General features: G+C 44.4%; 1 protein-coding gene and 1 pseudogene across 2 annotated transcripts in view; one reads left to right on the plus strand and one right to left on the minus strand.

The window, feature by feature from the left end:
* Positions 1 to 22,204, minus strand: part of KHDC1 (KH domain containing 1) — a 73,474-nt gene that overhangs the window by 36,561 nt on the left and 14,709 nt on the right. For both annotated transcript variants that reach the window (XM_063707705.1, XM_031012195.3), the window contains one exon: positions 13,625 to 13,667. In XM_063707705.1, coding sequence (XP_063563775.1) covers positions 13,625 to 13,667 — 43 coding nt within the window. The remainder of the gene's footprint in view (positions 1 to 13,624; positions 13,668 to 22,204) is intronic.
* LOC109027383 (eukaryotic translation initiation factor 3 subunit E-like) lies at positions 3,736 to 18,549 on the plus strand (annotated as a pseudogene).

A 22,204-nucleotide genomic window follows, 5' to 3' on the forward strand; every position in this document is an offset into this window, starting at 1 on the left:
ATTGTTTGTGAAGTTAAATATCTTTTTATACCTTTGTCAAACATTTGTGTTTCTTTTGTAGATGCTTTCTCTCTCTCTCTCTCGGGTGTTTTTTTGTTTTTTTTTTGAAATGGAGTCTTGCTCTGTCACCCAGCTGGAGTGCGGTGGTGCGATCTCGGCTCACTGCGACCTCCGCCTCCCGGGTTCAAGCGATTCTCCTGCCTCAGCCTCCTGAGTAGCTAGGATTACAAGCACAAGCCACCACGCCCGGTTATTTTTTTTTTTTTTTCTACTTTTAGTAGAAACGGGGTTTCACCGCCACATTGGCCAGGCTGATCTCAAACTCCTGACCTCAAGTGATGCCCCCACCTCGGCCTCCCAAAATGCTGGGATTACAGGCATTAGCCATGGCGCCTGGCCAGAATGCCTTCTCATGTCCTTTGCCTATATTTCTATTGATGTGTTTCTTTTTCTTACTAGTCTACAACAACTTTTTATTTTTTTATTTTTAGAGACAGGGTCTCGCTACATTGCCTAGGCTGGTCTTGAACTCCTGGCCTCAAACAATTCTCCTGCCTTGGCCTCCCAGAATGCTGGGATTACAGGCATGAGCCACTGTAGGCTAGCCCTAGCTCTTTATTTTTAATTTCAGTTTTCATTTGGTTTTACTTTTATTTATAGTACTTTTTCAGTATCACAAATGTTGATGTTTTTATGGGACTAAATCCATTCAACTTTTTCATTATGAATTTTTGCATTATGATTTTTATTTTATTACAGTATATTGTTGTAATTTTTTGTTTTATTGTTGTTAATTTCTTACTGTGCCCAACATAAATTAAACTTCATCATAGGTATGTATGCATAGGAAAAATTACAGTACATATAGAGTTCAGTTATATTCATGGTTTCAGGCATCCACTGGAGGTCTTAGACCGTATCCCCCAAGGATAAGGGGGCACTATTGTACACGAATTTTACAGATGAGGACAGTGTGAGAACATCAAATAATGTTTTTCCTGCTTCTTTGTCACTTTTCCTGTGAATACATTCTCTCACACTTGGCTACAAACTCCTTTTTGGCATGGATGATAAATCTGTACTCTTCTACTACTGAGACCCTAGGTACACAGTTAAACACTAGATGATTGACTGTTATAGTGATTGCATATTTATCAACCAGTTAGCCTTAATTAATGCATGTGGTATTAATGAATAAAAACCAGGTCAATCTATCATGGTGGCTCATGCCTATAATCCCAGCACTTTGGGAGGCCAAGGCTCGCAGATCACTTGCAGTCAGGAGTTCAAGACCACCTTGGCCAACGTGGCGAAACCCCATCTCTACTAAAAATACAAAAAACTTAGCCAGGCATAGTGGCGCACAGCTGTAATCCAGCTACTTGGGAGCCTGAGGCAGGAGAATTGCTTGAACCTGGGAGGTGGAGGCTGCAGTGAGCCGAGATCGCACTCCAGCCTAGGTGACAGAGCGAGCCTGTCTCAAAAAATAAAAATGAAAATAAAAAACCAAGTCAACTATATGGCCATTTGACTGTATATAAATCTCTCTATATGCTCTACAGTATCAAGAAAAGTCTGCGAAAATTGCATATTAATAATTGGGAAAATATATTGAAATTTTTTTCTCCATTTGCCTCAATGATAACATGGGACCATGGATTTTTTTTTTTTTTTTTAAAGAGATGTGGTATCGCTGTCACCCAGGCTGGAGTGCAGTGGTGAACATGGCTCACTGCAGCCTTGACCTCTTAGGCTCAAGCAATCCTCCTGCCTCAGTCCCCCAAGTAACTTGGACTATAGGCACCCACCACCACACCCAGCTAATGTTTATATTTTTCGTAGAGACAGAGTTTTGCTGTGTTGCCAGGCTGATCAACTCCTGAGCTTATGCAATCCACTCACCTCGGCCTCCCAAAGTGCCAGGATTACAGGCGTGAGCCACCTTGCCCGGCCAAGATGAGGTATTATTACATCATTATTGTAAGGTACTGTTGGGCCCTCTTTCTATTTTGTTATTTTGTATGTGATCATCATTGTTGCTCATCATTCCTGTTCTTGGTATAGTTCCTACTTTTTCTGCGTTCCTTTGGCCTATTCACAGTTTAATACATCCACCCTTCTCTACTTTTATACTTAGAGAAATGTGATAGCCAGTCCTACACTTAATAGAAGAAATAATACCCAGATATTTACCCTCCTTCAAATTAAAATTAATAAAGATTAAACATATCCTTTTTTGTTTTATTTATTTTTGAGGAGACAGTCTCACTCTCACCCAGGTTGGAGTGCAGTGGCACGATCACAACTCACTACAGCCTCTACCTACCCATGCTCAGGTGATCCTCCCATCTCAGCCTCCCAATTAGCTGGAACCACAGGCATGCACCACCGTGCTCAGCTAACGTTTGTATTTTATATTTTGTAGAAATGAGGTTTTGCCATGTTGTCCAGGCTGGTCTCGAACTCCTGGGCTCAAGCAATCAGCCCACCTCAGCCTCCTAAAGTGCTGAGATTACTGGCATGACCCAACATGCCCAGCCAAACATATCCTTTTATGTGATTTATTTGTGAATTACAATGGTCTTTAATTTCTTTTTTTTTTTTTTTTTTTTGAGACTTTTTCTTTTCACTCTTGTTGCCCAGGCTGGAGTACAATGGCATAATCTCGGCTCACCGCAACCTCCACCTCCCAGGTTCAAGTGATTCTCCTGCCTCAGCCTCCTGAGTAGCTGGGATTACAGGCATGCACCACCACACACAGCTAATTTTGTATTTTTAGTAGAGATGGGGTTTCTCCATATTGGTCAGGCTGGTCTCAAACTGCAGACCTCAGGTGAGCTGTCCACCTTGGCCTCCCAAAGTGCTGGGATTACAGGTGTGAGCCACCATGCCCAACCTAATTTCTTTTTTAATAGCTTTTTAAATCTTGTCAGTTTGCGTTTTCCCCAGAACTCCCTTCTGTGATCATATATCTTCTTCTTAAAGCACATCCTTTAGAAGTTTTGGCTGGGCGTGGTGGCTTACGCCTGTAATCCCAACACTTTGGGAGGCCAAGTAGGGCAAATCACTTGAGGTCAGGAGTTTGAGATCAGCCTGGTTGGCCAGGCTGGGGAAACCCTGACTCTACTAAAAATACAAAAATTAGCCTGGCACGGTGGTGCCTGTCTGTAATCCCAGCACTTTGGGAGGCCAAGGCAGGTGGATCACCTGAGGTCAGGAGTTTGAGACCAGCCTAACAAGGAGAAACCTTGTCTCTACTAAAAATAGAAAAATTAGCCAGGCGCGGTGGCACACACCTGTAATCCCAGCTATTCAGGAGGCTGAGGCAGGAGAATCACTTGAACCTGGGAGGCAGAGGTTGCAGTGAGCCAAGCTCATGCCACTGCACTCCAGCCTGGGTGACAGAACGAGACTCTCTCAAAAAAAAAAAAAAAAAAAAAAAACCCACCTGGGTGCAGTGGGTCACACCTGTAATCCCAGCATTTCCTGAAGGTCAGGAGTTCAAGACCAGCCTTGCCAACATGGTGAAACCCCATCTCTACTTAAAATATAAAAAATCAGCCAGGCGTGGTGATGGGCGCCTCTAATCCCAGCTACTTGGGAGGCTGAGGCGGGAGAATCGCTTGAACCCAGGAGGCAAAGATTCCAGTTAGCCAAGATCGCGCCATTGCACTCCAGCCTGGGCAGTAAGAGTGAAACTTCGTCTCAAAAAAAAAAAAAAAATGGGTTCTAGATTTACAGAAGAATTGTGAGGATAGTACAGAGTGTCCATTTACCCCACACTCAGTTTTTCCTATTATTAACATCTTATATTAAAGCCCATACTTTATTCTGATTTCCTTAGTTTTTACCTAAGGTCCTTTTTCTGCCCCAGGAGCCCAAACAGTGTACCACATTACATTTACTCATCATGTCTCCTTAGGCTCCTCTTGGCTGTGATAGATTCTCAGACTTTTTTTGTTTTTGATGACCTTGACAGTTTTGAGGCATACTGGTCAAGTATATTTTAAGATGCCACTCTAGGCTGGGTGCGGTGGCTCATGCCTGTAATCCCTGCACTTTGGGAGGCCAAGGTGGGTGGATCACTTGAGGCTGGGAGTTCGAGACCAGCCTGGCCAACATGGTGAAACCCCATCTCCACTAAAAATACAAAAATTAGCCGGGCGAGGTGGCATGCGCCTGTAGTCCCAGCTACTCAGGAGGCTGAGGCATGAGAATTGCTTGTACTCGGAAGGCGGAGGTTGTAGTGAGCCAAGATTACACCACTGCACTCCAGCCCAAGTGACAGAGTGAGACTCTGTCTGAAAAAAAAAAAAAAAAAAAAAAGATGCCACTCTAGTGGAGTTTGTCTGAAGTCTCGTGATTAGACTGGGATTAGGGGTTTTGAGGAGGAAGACCATAAAGTAAGAGCCATTTTCATCACATTATACCTGAAACTGCCATTGCAAAATTATAACTGAGAGTGAAAGAGAGCTGATCTAACCAACTCCATCTTGCTTCTAACCTCCAAACTGTCCTTTTTCATTCCTGGGCTTAGACTCAACTAACTTTAGGAGGAACTTAGTTTATAGGTTAAAACGAAGATGATAACAGCCCTTTCCCAAAACAAACCTCCTTCTTGCCTGGGGACTAGACTCCCTTTGTAGGACTAACAAAGGAGCCACAAGGTTAGAAATTATAGTTTAGGAGTCATGCAGCTGGAGGCTACAAGATTCTGACCCTCCCTAAACTGCTCTTAAGATCAGTGCTTGAGATACTTTACAGACCCTGCACTTGATGGATCAGCTGGCACCACCACCCAGATCGATAAACTGGCTCATCTGATCTTGTGGCCCCCACCCAGGAACTGACTCCGTGCAAGAGGCTTTAATTCCCTATGATTTTTATCTCTGACCTAACCAATCAACACTCGACACACTGTCCTTCCCCCACCCACCATATTATCCTTAAAAACTCTGATCCCCGAATGCTCCGGGAGACAGATTTGAGTAATAATAAAACTCTGGTCTCCTGCACAGCCGGCTCTACGTGAATTACTCTTTCTCTATTACAATTCGCCTGTCTTTATAAATTGGCTGTCTAGGAAATGGGCAAGGTGAACCCACTGGGCAGTTACATACCGGAGGTACATGCTATTAACATGACTTCACTTTTTATGTTGACCTTGATCATCAGGCTGAAGTAGTCTGTCAGTCCTCTCCACTGTAAAGTTACTCATCCCTTCCTTTTCCTTATTGTAATCTTTTGAAGGAAGTCATTACGTATAGCTCACATTTAATGAAGGAACCGGGAGTTATGCTCCACCTCCATAAGGACAGAGTACCTACATAAATTATTTGAAATTCTGCATGGGAGATTGTCTGTTCTACCTCACTTATTTAATTATTCATTTTTAACTGTATGGGCCCAAGTGTTACTAGTTTTTTTTTAAAAAAAGAAGCAGCTTGTGGTTTTGTTTATCCTATTTTGTTTCTTATTCCATTGGCTTTTGCTTTAATCTTTTATTTCCTTAGGTGTTTTGTTATATAGAGACAGGGTCTCACAGTGTTGCCCAGGCTAGTCTCAAGTGATCCACGCAAGTCTCAACTCCCGACCTCAAGTGATCCTCCTTCCCAGGCCTCCCAAAGTGCTGGGATTACAAGTGTAAGCATCCGGCCCTTAGTTTTTGTTTCTTTAGGATCATTCTGTTTTCTTTAATTTTTGGAGTTGAAGCTTTACCTCACTGGTTTTCATTCTTTTTTTTTTTTTTTTTTTTTTTTTTTGGAGACAGAGTCTCTCTCTGTCGCCCAGGCTGGAGTGCAGTGGCGCGATCTTGGCTCACTGCAACCTCTGCCCCCCAGGTTCAGATTTTTGTATTTTTAGTAGGGAAAGGGTTTCATCGTGTTGGCCAGGCTGGTCTTGAACTCCTGACCTCAGGTGATCCTCCCGCCTCTGCCCCTCACAGTGCTGGGATTACAGGCGTGACCACCGTGCTCGGCCCCATTCTTTCCTCTTTGATAATTGCAGTATTTTCCCACTCCACCCTTCATCCTCTCCAGCACATTGAAACCACCTTTGCAAAGATTATGACACCGAGAGAAGTCTAGCATGGCTGACCCCATCTTGCTTCTAGCCTCACGGGCTGGCTGTCCTCACTCATTCCTGGGCATAGGCCAAACTAACCTTGGGAGGAGTTTAATTTCTAGTTTAACTTTAAGGCAAGGATGATAATTGTTCCTCTCTAAAACGGATCCCCTCGTTCAGGAACTGAAACAGCCTTTGTAAGACTAATGAAAACCCACAATATTAGGATTATGAGAGGGCCTGACTTCTGCCAAAATGTAGGCATAGTTTTTGTAATCCCTTACTGCTCAGAAGGTATGTGGTCATAGGTTACAAGATTTGTGACTTCCTCAGTTTCTCTTATAGATAAGATCACTATTGTAAAACCTAAGATTCATCTTTTGAATTGTTTTTCAAACTTTTGCATTCTGGCAACTGACATACCCTACCAGGGCCCATGACTCCTGACTCAGCCAGTCCTGTAGTCGGTCCCCACCCAGAGGTGGGCTTAGTGCACAAGGACCATTTTCCACACCCCTAAGATTTCATCTTCAACCATTCCCTAGCCCCCTGCCCACCAAATTATCTATAAAAACTCTGGCCTCTGAACTCTCAGGGAGGCAGATTTTAGTAATCTTAAACTCCTGTCTCTCTGCTTGGCTGGCCTTGCATTAATTAAACTATTTCTTTACTACCACAATGCTGTCTCAGTGAATTGGATTTCCCTGTGCAGCAGGCAAGAAGAACCTGTTGGATGATTACAACATTGCTGGATTGATAGCAGCCTCATCTGCCGGGCTCAAACTCCAGGTATGCTCTTAAAGCTGCCCTTTCTCTTGGGATATCAGGCTTATCCACCCTTCCTGACCTTCTTTGAATCTTGAAAAGATTAAAGGATTGCCTGTGAAGTTTTGTGTCTGTTACTTTGCTTTTTTTTTTAGATGGAGTTTCGCTCTTGTCACCCAGGCTGGAATGCAGTGGCGCAATCTCGGCTCCCTGCAACCTCTGCCTCCTGGGTTCAAGCGATTCTCCTGCCTCAGCCTCCCAAGTAGCTAGGATTACTGGCGCATGCCACCACACTTGGCTAATTTTTGTATTTTTAGTAGAGATGGGGTTTCACCATGTTGGCCAGGCTAGTCTCGAACTGCTGACCTCAGGTGATCTGCCCACCTCAGCCTCCCAAAGTGTTGGGATTACAAGTGTGAGCCACCCAGCATGTCTGTTACTTTGCATTATAAATATCCCACTCTTTACATTTCCATAGAGTTTGTTTTGCCATAGAAAGACAATGTTACTTTTTATTCATCATCTTTTAAAGTCTGGGCAAAAATCCCACCAGTCCTACCAGAGACCGCAGGTTGACTCTGCTGATTTGGCCTCTATGCCTTATTCATGCTTATCATGACTCTTCTTTTTTTTTTTTTTTTTTTTTTAAGATGGAATCCAGCTCTGTAGCCCAGGCTGGAGTGCAGTGGCACGATCTCAGCTCACTGCAACCTCTGCCTCCCGTGTTCAAGCAATTCTCCTGCCTCAGCCTCCCAAGTAGCTGAGATTACAGGCACCTGCCACCATGCTCAGCTAATTTTTGTATTTTTTAGTAGAGACAGGGTTTCGCCATGTTGGCCAGGCTGGTCTCAAACTCCTGACGTCAGGTGATCTGCCTGCCTCGGCCTCCCGAAGTGCTGGGATTACAGGCCTGAGTCACCGCGCCCGGCCCATTTTCTATTTTTAGAAGAAACAGGCTTTCCAGATTTTGGTCAGTTCCTAGTTCCGAGAACTGATCAAAGTTAGCCACCAGATGGAGCTCAATCTTATCTTAACTCCATCCCCAGCTTGTTCTTTAAAAGACAAACTGGAAAGGCCTTTTTTCACCTTTATGCTAGTTTCCAAAGCACATTTCCTATAAATAATCACATTTAGGAAGGGAAAGGACAAAGGGGAAAACTATTAAACTTATCTATCCACATGATTCAGCAAAACTGTCCACTCAGCAAGGCAAGACTTAGAACCCATCTGGGTAGCCAGTGAGAACTCTACGCCAATTCCCAGCCTTATCCTGCTGCCAAACCATACCACAGTGTGTCAGGGAATAAGAGCTACTTTTCCTTGCTTGGTCCTAAATGGATTCACTCGTTTGTGTGGGGTTTTTTTAAGTCATTAAAGGAAAAATTCAGAACTCCAAAAAAGTCTCTATGTAGTTTACATAAGATGATATTGGTGATAATTAGATACTAATCATATTAATTTCTCAGATTCACTGCTCTTGAGGACTTCTTTTCTTGAAATATATGAAAATTCAGAACTCTGAAGAAAAAGAGGGACCTGATGATAAAGAGACCTGATTCCCTCATTTATACCTGAGATAATGGATGGTATCACTAACAAATCAACTTTTCATTGATCAACTAAGCACTGAGAGCCACACCTCTTCTATTCTCTAAAAATAATTACAAAGATGAGCATGCAGAATGTGTTATGACAAAGAGCAATATGTAATTTTAAAGAACCAGATAGGGCAGAGCATGGTGGCTCACGTCTACAATCCCAGCACTTTGGGAGGCTGAGGCAGGAGGATCATTTGAGGTCAGGAGTTTGAGACCAGCCTGACGAACATGGTGAAACCCCGTCTCTACTAAAAATCGTGAAAATTAGCTGGGCATGGTAGCTTGCACCTGTAATCTCAGTTACTCGGGAGGCCGAGGCAGGATAATCACTTGAACCTGAGAGGCAGAGGTTGCAGTGAGCTGAGTTCATGCCACTGCACTCCAGCCCGGGCAACAGAGTGAGACTCTGTCTCAAAAAAAAAAAAAAAAAAAAAAGAACCAGATACTGCTTTCAGGATTTAATGCCCTGACTAGGATCCTGAAAGATAATGCAATCCTACTACCAGGATGGCTCCCAGAAGCATGGAAATAACAGTGGCCCACACTAAGTGAGGTAGAAATGCCAAAATTGTAGCAAAAGGTAGATGAATGAAAAGGCTCGGAAAAGTGAGTATGCTATAGACTATATACTGCAAATAGTTGGAAAATCCACAAGAGGACCCAGAAAATACATTACTTACCAAAGCAATAAGAAATGTTCTAGTGAGAATGTCACCAACACCGCTAAGTTCAGTAGTGGCTCTTCTCTGAGAGCCGGGACTTACAGTAGGAGATGCCGTGATAAAACTGGTCTCTAATAGCAATTGCGATGATAGCCACTATCCCCCAAAGGCCAGTCAAGGCCACTTAACCCTCAGATGCCAGAAAGACACAATCATCATAACAAGTGGCAAGTCAGCTTCACAGAGGGACCTGACTGCTAGAGGGTTATTAAATGACTAAGGAAAAATATCTGGGCAGCCAACAAGGGTACTATTCAATCTGTACATCAAAGAAATCAAGGCTAGATGATTAGGCTGGAAGCAGTAGTCTCATGCTCCCTTGCCCAGCTTCCAGACATACGCCAGTTTCCAGATCTGAAACTCAATAACTGAAGGAGAGGCCAGATCCCCAGGAGGAAGGACCTGGCAATGCTATGGCAGTACATAGTAATGGTTCCCTATTCCTTCCCACAAAGGAACCTACAGTCATTTACTTCAGGTAATATACACTGGGAAAAGAGAAATAGCCAAACATCATAGACTCTTGGACACAAGGTCCCAGTTGACAATGATACATGTAGATTCAGCATCATCTGCCACTCCTCTTACAGGGAGGACATATGGGGTCAAGTAATAAATGGAGTCCTAAGATCTAGCTCACAGTGGGCCCACTGGGTCCATAACCCACCTAGTGATCATTTTCTCAGCTTCCAAATGTATACTTGGAATGGAGATTCTTGGCAGCTGGCACAACCCTAATATTGATACTACTCCTCTGGGGTGAAATTAGAGTGGAGAAGGGCTAATGAAGCCCTCTGAAACTGCCCCCACCATCTTCCTGATCAAGACCAAATCAAATCCAATATTACATCCCAGGGGGAATGGCAGAAGCTAGTGGCACCCTTAAAGACCTAAAGGATAGAGTTAGTCTTCATCATATCTCCATTTAATTCACCACTCTGGTGCCTACAAAAATCAGATGGATCCGAGAAGATGGCAGTGAACTGCTGCAGACTCAACCAAGTGGTGGCACTAATTGCAGTTGCTGTGCCAGGTGTGTTTTTATTAGAAACTGATTAACACAACCTTTGATATGAGATATGCAGCCACTGATCTGGAGAAGTAAGTATTCTCCTCCATCCCTATCAGAAAAGATCAGAAACAGTTTTCTTGGGCCGGGCACGGTGGTTCACGCTTGTAATCCCAGCACTTTGGGAGGCCAAGGTGGGTGAATCACTTGAGGTCAGGAGTTCAAGACCAGCCTGGGCAACATGGTTAAACCCCATCTCTACTAAAAATATAAACATTAGCTGAGCATACTGGTGCATGCCTGTAGTCCCAGCTACTCAGGAGGCTGAGGCAGGAGAATCACTTGAACCTGTGAGGCGGAGGTTGCGGTGAGCTGAGATCATGCCACTGCACTCCAGCCTGGGTGACAGAGTAAGACTTCGTCTTAAAAAAAAAAAGTTTTCTTTGAGCAGGGTGCAGTGGCACACACCTGTTTTCCTAGCTACTCAGGAGCCAGAGGCAGAGGATCACTTGAAGCCAGGAGTTTAAGGCTGTAGAAGGGTATGATGGCATATGTGAATTAGCCACTGCACACCAGCCTGAACAACATAGTATAGTAAGACCCCCATCTCAAAAAAAAAAAAAAAAAAAAAAAAGTAATTACTGACAGGTGATAGAGGTAGGGAGTGTTTAGATAATGGAAAAGCCTAGCCTAATAACACAGCCTAGTAGACGGTCTTAAAGTTTTCAGCCCCAATTAAACCTCAATAGATTAAAATATCCAATCATTTCTTGCATATCAGAGACACACTCAGTACAAAAGGACATAATCCTTTTTCAGCCACAGACAGACAAATGGATTAGGCATAAGAATAAAATCTAGGTCAGTCACAGTGGCTCATGCCTGTAATATCAGCGCTTTGGGAGGCGAAGGCAGGCAGATCACTTGAGGCCAGGAGTTCAAGACTAGCCTGGCCAACATGGCGAAACCCCACCTCTGCTAAAAATACAAAAATTAGACAGGCATGGTGGCGCATGCCTGTAGTCCCAGCTACTCAGGAGGCTGAGGTGGGAGAATCACTTGAACCCGGGAGGTGGTGGTTGCAGTAAGCAAAGATTGCACCACTGCACTCCAGCCTGGGCGACAGAGTGAGACTCCATCTCAAAAAAAAAAAAAAGAATAAAATCTGGGCCAACTACAGTGGCTCCTGTAATCCCAGCACTTTGGGAGGACAAGGCGGGTGGATCATTGGAGGCCAGGAGTTCAAGATCAGCCTGTCCAACATGGCAAAACCCTGTCTCTATTAAAAATACAAAAATTAGCCAGGCCATGGTGGCTCATGCCTGTAATCCCAGCTACTCCAGAGGCTGACACATGAGAATCACTTGAACAAGGAGGCAGAGGTTGCAGTGAGCCATGATCACGCCACTGCACTCCATCCTGGGTGACAGAGTAAGACCCTGTCTCATAACAAACAACAGAAAAAAGAAAAAAAGCAGCCAGGCACTGTGACTCACACCTGTAATTCCAGCACTTTGGGAGGCTGAGTGGGGCGGACCACAAGGTCAAGAGGGAAACCATCATGGCCAACATGGTGAAACCCCATCTCTACTAAAATACAAAAAATTAGCCAGGCATGGTGTTGCATGCCTGTAGTCCCAGCTACTCGGGAAGCTGAGGCAGGGAAATCGCTTGAACCCGGGAGGCAGAGGTTGGAGTGAGCTGACATCATGCCACTGCACTCCAGCCTGGTGACAGAGCGAGACTTCATCCCCCAAAAAAAAAAGAAAAGAAAAAGAAAAAAAGCTAGCCTTCTGTGCTACCCAGAGAGGGGTCCATACAGTGTTGTTCTGGATTCCTGTTGTAACTTAAAGGGAAACTTTCACAATGTCTAGAGCCCTTGATGTCCTCAAATTTCTTGCAGCAGGAAGTCACTTAGGTGACACTAACTTTGATTTCCAAATGGAACGATAGTACATCTAAAAATGAAGGTGATGGCATCTATATCATAATCTTTTTTTTTTTCTAACAAGATCCAAAGTCCACAAATATATCATAAATCTGAAGAGGAACTGGGAGAAGCTTCTGCTGGCAGCTCATGCCATTGTTGCCATTGAAAACCCTGCTGATGTGTCATATCCTGCAGGAATACTAGCTAGTGGGCTGTGCTGAAGTTTGCTGCTGCCGCTGGAGCCACATGTATTGCTGGTCACTTCACTTCTGGAACCTTTGCTAACCAGATCCAATCATCTTCTGCCACCCACATCTTCTGGTGGTTACTGATTCTAGGGCTAACTATCAGCCTCTCTCAGGGGCTTCTTATGGTAACCTACCTACCACTGCTGTATGTAACAGATTCTCCTCTGAGCTATGCGGATATTGTCATCCCATGCAACAACAAGGAAGCTCAATCACTGAGTCTAATGTAGTGGATGCTGGCCCAGGAAGCTCTGTGCATGTGTTGCACCATCTCCCATGATCATGCCTGATCTCTACTTCTATAGAGATCCTGAAGAGATTGAAAAGGAAGAGTAGGCTGCAGCTGAAAAAGGAGGAATTTCAAAGTGAATGGACTGCTGTAGTGCCAGTTTACTGCTACTCAATCTGAGTTTGCAGACTGATTTAAAGACATGCAGGTGCCCTCTGTGCCTATTCAGCAGTTCCCTACTGAAGATTGGAGCACTCAGCCTACCATGAATGACTGGTCTGCAACTTCCACTGCTCAGACCACTGAATGGGTAAGAATAACCACTGAGTGGTCTTAAGCTGTTCTTCCACAAGCTCTTAAACAAGACAGAAATAACGCTGATGGAAATAAACAACAGTTTCCAAGAAAAAACGAACAGCTGAAGTGGCAATGTTTAAATAACATCTGGTAGACTTTAACATGAATGTTATTAAGCAGGAAATTATGATCTTTTAAGTTGGAACATGTAATGTTAATTCTTTTGCACCAAAATATCTCTTTAAGTCTAAATTATCCACTTTTTTTTTAATTCTTCGTAGAGGTAGAGGTTTCGCTTTGTTGCCCAGGCTGTTCTTGACTTCCTAACTTCAAGCAATCCTCCTGCCTCAGCCTCCCAGAGTGCTGGGATTATAGGCATGTGCCACCGTGCCTGGTGTACCCAGTTTCTGTTATCAACAGAATGCAGTGGTGTATGGTTACTAAAGAAGGGTCCCAAGATCAGGACCTACGTTAAGGTGGATTTTGAAATATTTAAAATTCTGATTTTGTTTTATTTTTAATTAATCTTTGGGGGAAGGCTGGGAGGGGGGTGAGGGTTGAAGAAGTAAACATTGTACCTATTGGATTAATATTTGTGTGATGGGCACACTGGAAGCCCAAACCTCACTATTACACAATACATTCATGTAACAAGCCTGCACATGCACCTCCTGAATCTATTTTTTAAAATTTAATTCTCTAGCACAGACTCCCTTTTTTTGGTAAGATGGCGGGGTACGACTTAACTACTCGCATCACGCACCTTTTGGATCGGCATCTGGTCTTTCCGCTCCTTGAGTTTCTCTCTGTAAAGGAGATACATAAAGAAAAGGAATTATTACAAGGTAAACTGGACCTTCTTAGTGACGCCAACATGGTAGACTTTGCTATGGATGTATACAAAAACCTTTATTCTGATGATATTCCTCATGCTTTGAGAGAGAATAGAACCACAGTTGTTGCACAACTGAAACAGCTTCAGGCAGAAACAGAACTAATTGTGAAAATGTTTGAAGATCCAGAAACGACAAGGCAAATGCGGTCAACCAGGGATGGTAGGATGCTCTTTGACTACCTGGCGGACAAGCATGGTTTTAGGCCGGAGTATTTAGATACATTCTACACATATGCAAAATTCCAGTATCAATGTGGGAATTACTCAGGAGCAGCAGAATATCTTTATTTTTTCAGAGTGTTGGTTCCAGCAACAGATAGAAATGCTGTAAGTTCACTCTGGGGAAAGCTGGCCTCTGAAATCTTACAGCAGAATTGGGATGCAGACATGGAAGACCTTACATGGTTAAAAGAGACCATAGATAATAATTCTGTGAGTTCTCCACTCCAGTCTCTTCAGCAGAGAGCATGGCTCATTCACTGGTCTCTGTTTTCTTCAATCACCCCAAAGGTTGTGATAATATTGTTGATCTCTTCCTTTACCAGCCACAGTATCTCAATGTGTCCACACATTCTTCACTATTTGACTACAGCAGTCATAACAAACAAGGATGTTTGAAAACGTTGGCAGGTGCTAAAAGATCTAGGTAAAGTTACTCAACAGGAGTCTTACACATATAAAGACCCAATTACAGAATTTGTTGAATGGTTATATATTAACTTTGACTTAGATGGGGCTAAGAAAAAGCTGAGAGAATGTGAATCAGTGCTTGTGAATGACTTCTTCTTGGTGGCTTGTCTTAAGGATTTCATTGACAATGCCCATCTCTTCATATTTGAGACTTTCTGTCACATCCACCAGTGTATCAGCATTAACATGTTGGCAGACAAATTGAACATGACTCCAGATGAAACTGAAAGGTGGATTGTAAATGTGATTAGAAATGCAAGACTGGATGCCAAGATTGATTCTAAATTAGGTCATGTGGTTATGGTAACAATGTACTCTCACCCTATCAGCAAGTGATTGAAAAGACCAAAAGCCTTTCTTTTAGAAGCTAGATTTTGGCCATGAATATTGAGAAGAAACTAATGAGAATAGCAGGTCAGAGGCTCCTAACTGGGCAACTCAAGATTCTGGCTTCTACTGAAGAAACATAAGGAAAAGATTTTTTAAAAACTCTAAAAGAAAGATGAAATAATAAAACTATTATATAAAGGGTGACTTACATTTTGGAAACAACATATTGAGTGTAAATTGTGAAGAACTGGAATAAAATTGACTGATTCAAAAAAATTTAATTCACAAAAAAATTTTAATCCTTTTGAGCTAATTGTAGATTCACATGTACTTGTAAGAAGTTACAAAGAGGCTAGGTGCAGTAGCTGACGCCTGTGATCCCAGCACTTTGGGAGGCCGAGGCAGGCAGATCTCTTGAGACCAGGAGTTTGAGACTAGCCTGGCCAACATGGCAAAACCCCATCTCTACAAAAAATTAGCAAAGCATGGTGGCACATGCCTGTAATTACAGCTATTGGGAGGCTGAGGCATGAGAATCACTTGACCTGGGATTACAAGTGTAATCCCAGCCATAGGCTGGGTGCAGTGGCTCACACCTGTAATCCCAGCACTTTGGGAGGCCAAGGTGGGTGGATCACCTGAGGTCAAGAGTTCAAGACCAGCCTGGCCAACATGGTGAAACCCCGTCTCTACAAAAACACAAAAATTAGCCGGGTATGATGGTGCGCACCTGTAATCCCAGCTACTCAGGAGGCTGAGGCAGGAGAATCGCATGAACCCAGGAGGCAGATGTTGCAGTGAGCCAAGATCGTGCCATTGCACTCCAGCCTGGGCAACAGAGTGAGACTCCACCTCAAAAAAAAAAAAAAAAACACCAGCCATTTGGGAAGCCAAGGCAGGATTGCTTGAGACCAACCAGAAGTTCAAGGTTGCCTGGGCAACAGAGCAAGACTGTCTCAAGACAAAACAAAAAGTCAGCATCTTCTGCCCACTTTTACTCTAACATACTACATATATGGATCTATTGTCTCTTTCCCTGTTCTAAAACTTTAAATTTCACAAGAATGAAGATTTTGCTGTCTTGTTTCCTGCTGTGTCCCCAGCATAAACAGCATAAAGAAGTGCCATAAGATAGAAATTTTTGTTTTCTGTTCACCAGTATATCCACAGCACCTAGAACAGCATCTGCTTTAGACTTATTAGATGAAGACTTAAAAAAAAAGGAACAGCACTTCTGCACATATTAAGCACTTGATACATATTTGTGGAATAATTTCTATCATAACTAGCAGCTACTTCCTAATTTGATATGTAGCATCCCGTATTAACAGGACTTTTGTGAATGGAGAGGACATCTATTTATTCTTTGTTATGTGCCAAACGTATTTGTATTAATCATAACTCAATATTCCTTTAAAATTAAATAATTGTTTCCACAGCTCTTAAAATAGAATTTAGGAACCTAGCAACATGCCACTCATCCATTAACAGTGATAAATTATTTAATTTTATAAACTTTTCATTAAAGTAACTGATATAGTTTGGATATGTGTACCTGCCCAAATCTCATGTTGAATTGTAATCCCCAGTGTTGGAGGTGGGGCCTCACGGGAGTTGACTGGATCATGGGGGCAGCTTTCTCATGAATGGTTTAGCACCATCCACTTGGTACTGTTCTCATGATAGAGAGTTCTCATGGTGTCTGGTCATTTAAAAGCATGTGGCATGGCTCACACCTGTAACCCCAACACTTTGGGAAGCCAAGGTGGGCAGATTGCTTGAGTCCAGGAGTTAGAGACCAGCCTGGTCAACATAGCAAAACCCTGTCTCTCTGAAAAATACAAAAAGTCACCGGGTGTGGTGGCACACACCTGTGGTCCCAGCTACTTGGGAGGCTGAGGTGGGAGGATCACTTGAACCGGGAGTTGGATGTTGCCATGAGCCAACATCCCAGACACTGCACTCCAGTCTGGCGACAGAGCAAGACCCTGTCTCAAAACAACCACAATAACAAAAAGCTGTTGACACCTCCCCTGCAACTTCTTGCTCCTGCTCTGACCATGTGATGTGCCTACTCCTCCTTCATCTTACACCATGATTGTAAGTTTCCTGAGGCCTCCCCAGGAGCCAAGCAGATGCCAGCATCATGCTTCCTGTACATCCTGCAGACTCGAGAGCCAATTAGACCTCTTTTCATTATAAATTACCCAATCTCAGGTATTTTTTTTACAGCAATGCAAGAATGCACTAATAACGAATCTAGGTTGGGCACAGTGACTCACACCTGTAATCCCAGCACTTTGGCCGGCCCCAGGCAGGAGGATTACTTGAACTCAGGAGTTTGAGACCAGCCCGGGCAACATAACAAGACCCTCTCCATGTTGGGGTCTCTTTAAAAACACACACAGCTGGGCGCAGTGGCTCACGCCTGTAATCCTAGCACTTTGGGAGGCCAAGGCGGGTGGATTACCTGAGGTCAGGAGTTCGACACCAGCCTGGCTAACATGGTGAAACCCCGTCTTTACTAAAGATACAAAAATTAGCTGGGCCTAGTGGCACACACCTGTAGTCCCAGCTACTCAGGAGGTTGAGGCAGGAGAATCACTTGAACCTGAGAGGCAGAGGTTACAGTGAGCTGAGATCATGCCACTGCACTCCAGCCTGGGCAACAGAGTGATACTCCATCTCAAAAAGAAAAAAAAGGCAGGACACGGTGGCTCACGCCTGTTATCCCAGCACTCTGGGAGGCCGAGGCGGGTGGATCACCTGAGGTGAGGAGTTCAAGACCAGCCTGCCCAACATGGTGAAACCCCATCTCTACTAAAACTACAAAAATTAGCCAGCCATGGTGGCAGGCACCTGTAATCCCAGCTACTCGGGAGGCTGAGGAAGGAGAATCGCTTGAGCCTGGGAGGCGGAGGTTGCAGTAAGCCGAGATCGTGCCACTGCACTCCAGCCTGGGTGATAGAGTGAGACTGCATTTCAAAAAACTAAAAAGAAAACACACACACACACGGCCAGGTGCGGTGGCTCACGCCTGTAATCCTAGCACTTTGGGAGGCCGAGGTGGGCAAATCATTTGAGGCCAAGAGTTCGAGACCAGCCTGGGCAACATGGCAATACCCTGTCTCCTCTAAAAATATAAAAATTAGCCAGGTATAATGGCACATATCTAGTCCCAACTACTCAGGAGGCTGAGGCAGGAGAATCACTTGAACCCGGGAGGCAGAGGTTGCAGTGAGCCAAGATCATGCCACTGCACTGTAGCCTGGGTGACAGAGTGAGACTCCATCAAAAAAAAATTAAACACACACATACACGAATCTAATGTATCAGATATCCTTAAATGCTTCTAACACTGAAAATGAGACGAATATCACAACTAGAATGGTTATCACATTATACATAAGTGGGTTGCAAAAACTGATTTTATTATACACGTATACTTTTTAATTTACATTTGGATTCAAACTTTTTTTATTATACACTCCTGGCATATGTAACATTCAGATAGTTCTCTTTCTAGCACTATGATAATCTCATCAGATCCCAACAGTTGGGGAGGACTTGATTTCAGACTATCCAGTTTGCAAATCCATATCACATATGCCTTTACGAATTATTTTGAATAGGTAGTATGCATTACACAAACACTATACAGTGAAGTCTTTTTCAACCTCTCTCACTTAATTATATCTTCTCAAAACTATTCTATGCAAACACAAAGACATATGTACTATATGTTTTTGTTTTTGTTTTGAGACAGAGTCTCACTCTGTCACCTAGGCGGAGTGCAGCGGTGCGATCTCAGCTCACTGCAACCTCTGCCTCCTGAGTTCAAGCAATTCTCCTGCCTCAGCCTCCAAGTAGCTGAGATTACAGGCATGTGCCACCATGCCTGGCTAAATTTTGTACTTTTAGTAGAGATGAGGTTTTGCCACGTTGGCCAGACTGGTCTCAAACCCCTGACCTCAGGTGTTAGGCCCACCTCGGCCTCCCAAAGTGCTAGGATTACAGTCATGAGCCATCATTGCCAGCCTACTATATATATTTTTTTAACACTGTATACAGTACACACAGTTTGCACCTTTTTTTTTCTTCATTTAATGTATCTTGAGGATTGTTCCATTTGGCACTTCATCTTAGTACAAATTATTTTTTCTCCCACTAAAATATAGATTTCATGATGATGAGCACTTATCTTTTCACTGCTTTTTATTTTTAAATGTGTTTTTCTGATGTTTCATTAATATTTAGTTTGTATGCTATCTTTTGCCTTTGTCAGTAATGCTATTGCAATCAATATCCTTGTACATGTCAATTCTTACAAGTAGGAGTATAAATACAGGATAAAATTCCAAACGTAGATTTGCTGTGTCAAGGGGTGTGTACCTTTCCAATTGATAAGGTATTGCCAAATGTCTTCCCATTGAAGTTGAACCAATTTATATACTCACTAGCCTTGTTGCTAACATTATAACACAAGAAGCATTAAAATTGATTTTTGAACAAAATCAATGTATATGCTTTTAAGTGTTCTTTCTTTTTAAAAAATCGTTATTGGAAAATGCAAGCAGGAATACATGGCAAGCAGAGCCCATGCAATGGCCAGAATTCCTACAGCAGAAATGACTTCAACATTTGTTTATAAAGATTTTCTCCAAATGATTTGTTGAAATAACTTGAGTCTTCAAGGTTTAACTTTCCTAATGTTGGCTCAAACCTGCACTGGAAATTCTGGCCTACAGTATCCTAGCAAAAATCTCCCTTTGCAAGATGCTAAGATATATTGGCAAAACCGCAGATCACATGACTCCAGGAGTTTGAGACCAGCCTCGCCAACATGGTGAAATCCTGTCTCTACTAAAAATACTAAAATTAGCCGGGCATGGTGGGGCATGCCCGTATTCCCAGCTACTCAGGAGGCTGAGACAGAAGAATCCTTGAACCTGGGAGGCAGAGGTTGCAGTGAAGGCGACAGAACAAGACTCTGTCTTAAAAAAAAATGTAGAGGTCAAGGCAATCATTCCGAGGGACCAGGTAGAACCCAACTGGAGAGGAAGATGACACAATTCAACATGCTATGGAGGAGGGAGAGTAGGTTTTATCCAGGATCACATGGGACAAATGCAAGGACAGGCTCAAGTTTCCCACATGCAGAATTTCTCAATCCCATTTTCCTTGGCAAGAGTTCTTCCCATTACTAGGCTATTGCAATATAGACTAAGCTGTTGCCCTGGAAGGACTCTATACTTTGCAATTTTTTTTTTTTTTTTTTGAGACAGAGTCTCGCTCTGTCACCCAGGCTGGAGTGCAATGGTGCCATCTTGGCTCACAGCAACCTCCACCTCCCGGGTTCAAGCAATTCTCCTGCCTCAGCCTCCCGAGTAGCTGGGATTACAGGCACCCGCCACCACACTCGGCTAATTTTTGTATTTTTAGTACAGACGGGGTTTCACCATGTCCGTCAGGGTCAGGATCACCTGACCTCAGGTGATCCACCTGCCTCGGCCTTGCAAAGTGGTGGGATTACAGGCGTGAGCCACCACGCCCGGCCTGTAAACTTTTAAGATGTTATTAGAGACAGGATTCTGCTCTGTCACCCAGTCTGGAATGCAGTGGTACAATCATAGCTCACTGCAGCCTCCAACTACTTAGCTCAAGCGATCCTCCCGCCTCAGCCTCTCAAGTAGCTAGGATTATATGGAGGAGCCACAGCCTGGTAAATTTCTAAGTAAACATATACTATTACACTCCTTACGGGGAGGAAGAGGAGGAGGGTGGGATGTCGAAGAGAGAGGATGCAACTTGTAGAGAGTAAGTGAATGAAGGGGGAATTCCGGCAAGGAATTGCCGACTTGAGGCTGACTTCATCTTTCAGGGTCCACGAGGCTGGTGTCAGACCTATTGGGAGACCCTCTGCGTTAGTGAGAAAAACGGCAAGAAATGGGAGCACGCGGAAACCTCCAAGACTAGAGCCACCAGATGCCACCGACAGCACGCAGCTGGACCAACACGGGGAAGGGCCTTCGTGGGTCGAGAGCTAGCTCGGGAGATAGTTGGTGCTTTTCTTTCAGGAGAAGAATCCCTGGCGGAGTCTGACCGTTCTCTGGCGCACAGCCCCGGGGGTGGGCACAGCAGCCGCCCATGCTGAAGGGACTGACGCCTCCGACGACCAGCAGCCAAGTTAAACGCACTGTTCCGTGAGCAGCTTTGTTGGAGACAGCGCGGTTCACATTCTCTTCCAACGGAGCCGCTGACTGCGGAGCTGGGAGGGGACGTGACAGAACCCAGCCATCTAAGGTCCCCCCACCCCTAACCAGCTGGGACCTCCAGCTGCTTCCGGGCTGCGCTGGGTGGCGTCAAGGAGCCGCCCCTCTGGGCCGCGTCCCTCCCTCACGCCCTGCACACTGGCCCTGTGTGGCCGGCGGGGCCGCCTAAAAGGGCGGAAGGATGCAGGGGCGGAGGGGGCTCGGGATTGCACGCCTAGCTGAGAACCCCCAGCCAGGACCCCTCGCGCTGTTGGACACGCCAGCCTCCCGACCCTGTGGCTCCTACGGGAGGTGACAAGGACCCTGCCAACCTGGCCTGAATGGCCCAGTTTGATACAGATCAGGTTTTCAATGAATGAGACCACGGTGTGGTCTAGGCGGAGGGATGAGAGGAGGGGACTCTGCTGGGATAAGTGGGGGCGGGGTAAGGAGGGGATTCTTTTCCTGGGCTGAGGAGAACGCAGGGACAAAGTACACAGGGGTAGTTGAGTGAGCAGGTGAGGCCCTAGGCTGGTTCCCCACCTTCTCAGGATCGGAGCCACTAACTTCCTGGTACTCTCTGCAGTCTCCCGGCGTTAAATAACATCCCTTTGCTGGAGACTCTGGATTCACATCCATAATCGCAGCCTCCCCTACTCATCCCCTCACGCTTCCCATGAACTAACCTTGAAGGACCCGACCAGAGCCCTGACCTCCGTCCCACACACCTGCTACATGGAAGGTGTTCTCCACATCAGTTCAAGGCAGTGTCACCCTTCAGGATGTTCAGGCTCTAAACCTTGGAGTCCTCCTCCAGATTTCTCTCTCCTTCCTTCTCCTTGTCTCTCCCTTGCACTTACGGTTCTCTTTTCCTTCATAGCTTTGTAGCTCATTCCCCCTTCCACTTTCCACACCACCTTCTGGTCTGTTAATTAAATATTACCTGGTTTCCACTGACACCTTCCCTGGGTTCCCAATTTAAAATCACAACATCATCCTCCTCCTCTGCTTTTTTTCTCCAAATTATATCCTCACCCAATTATGTATTCTCATTAATCTTGCTTAATTAATTAGCAGACATTATTAATGCCTGTTTCCCCTGTCACCACCACTAGACTATGAACTCCTAAGGACTCCTTCCTTCCACCACTGTTGTACCCGCTTCACCTAGAACTGC

This window comes from Gorilla gorilla, chromosome 5 (assembly GCF_029281585.2).
Source record: "Gorilla gorilla gorilla isolate KB3781 chromosome 5, NHGRI_mGorGor1-v2.1_pri, whole genome shotgun sequence".
NCBI classification, from domain to species: Eukaryota; Metazoa; Chordata; class Mammalia; order Primates; family Hominidae; genus Gorilla; species Gorilla gorilla.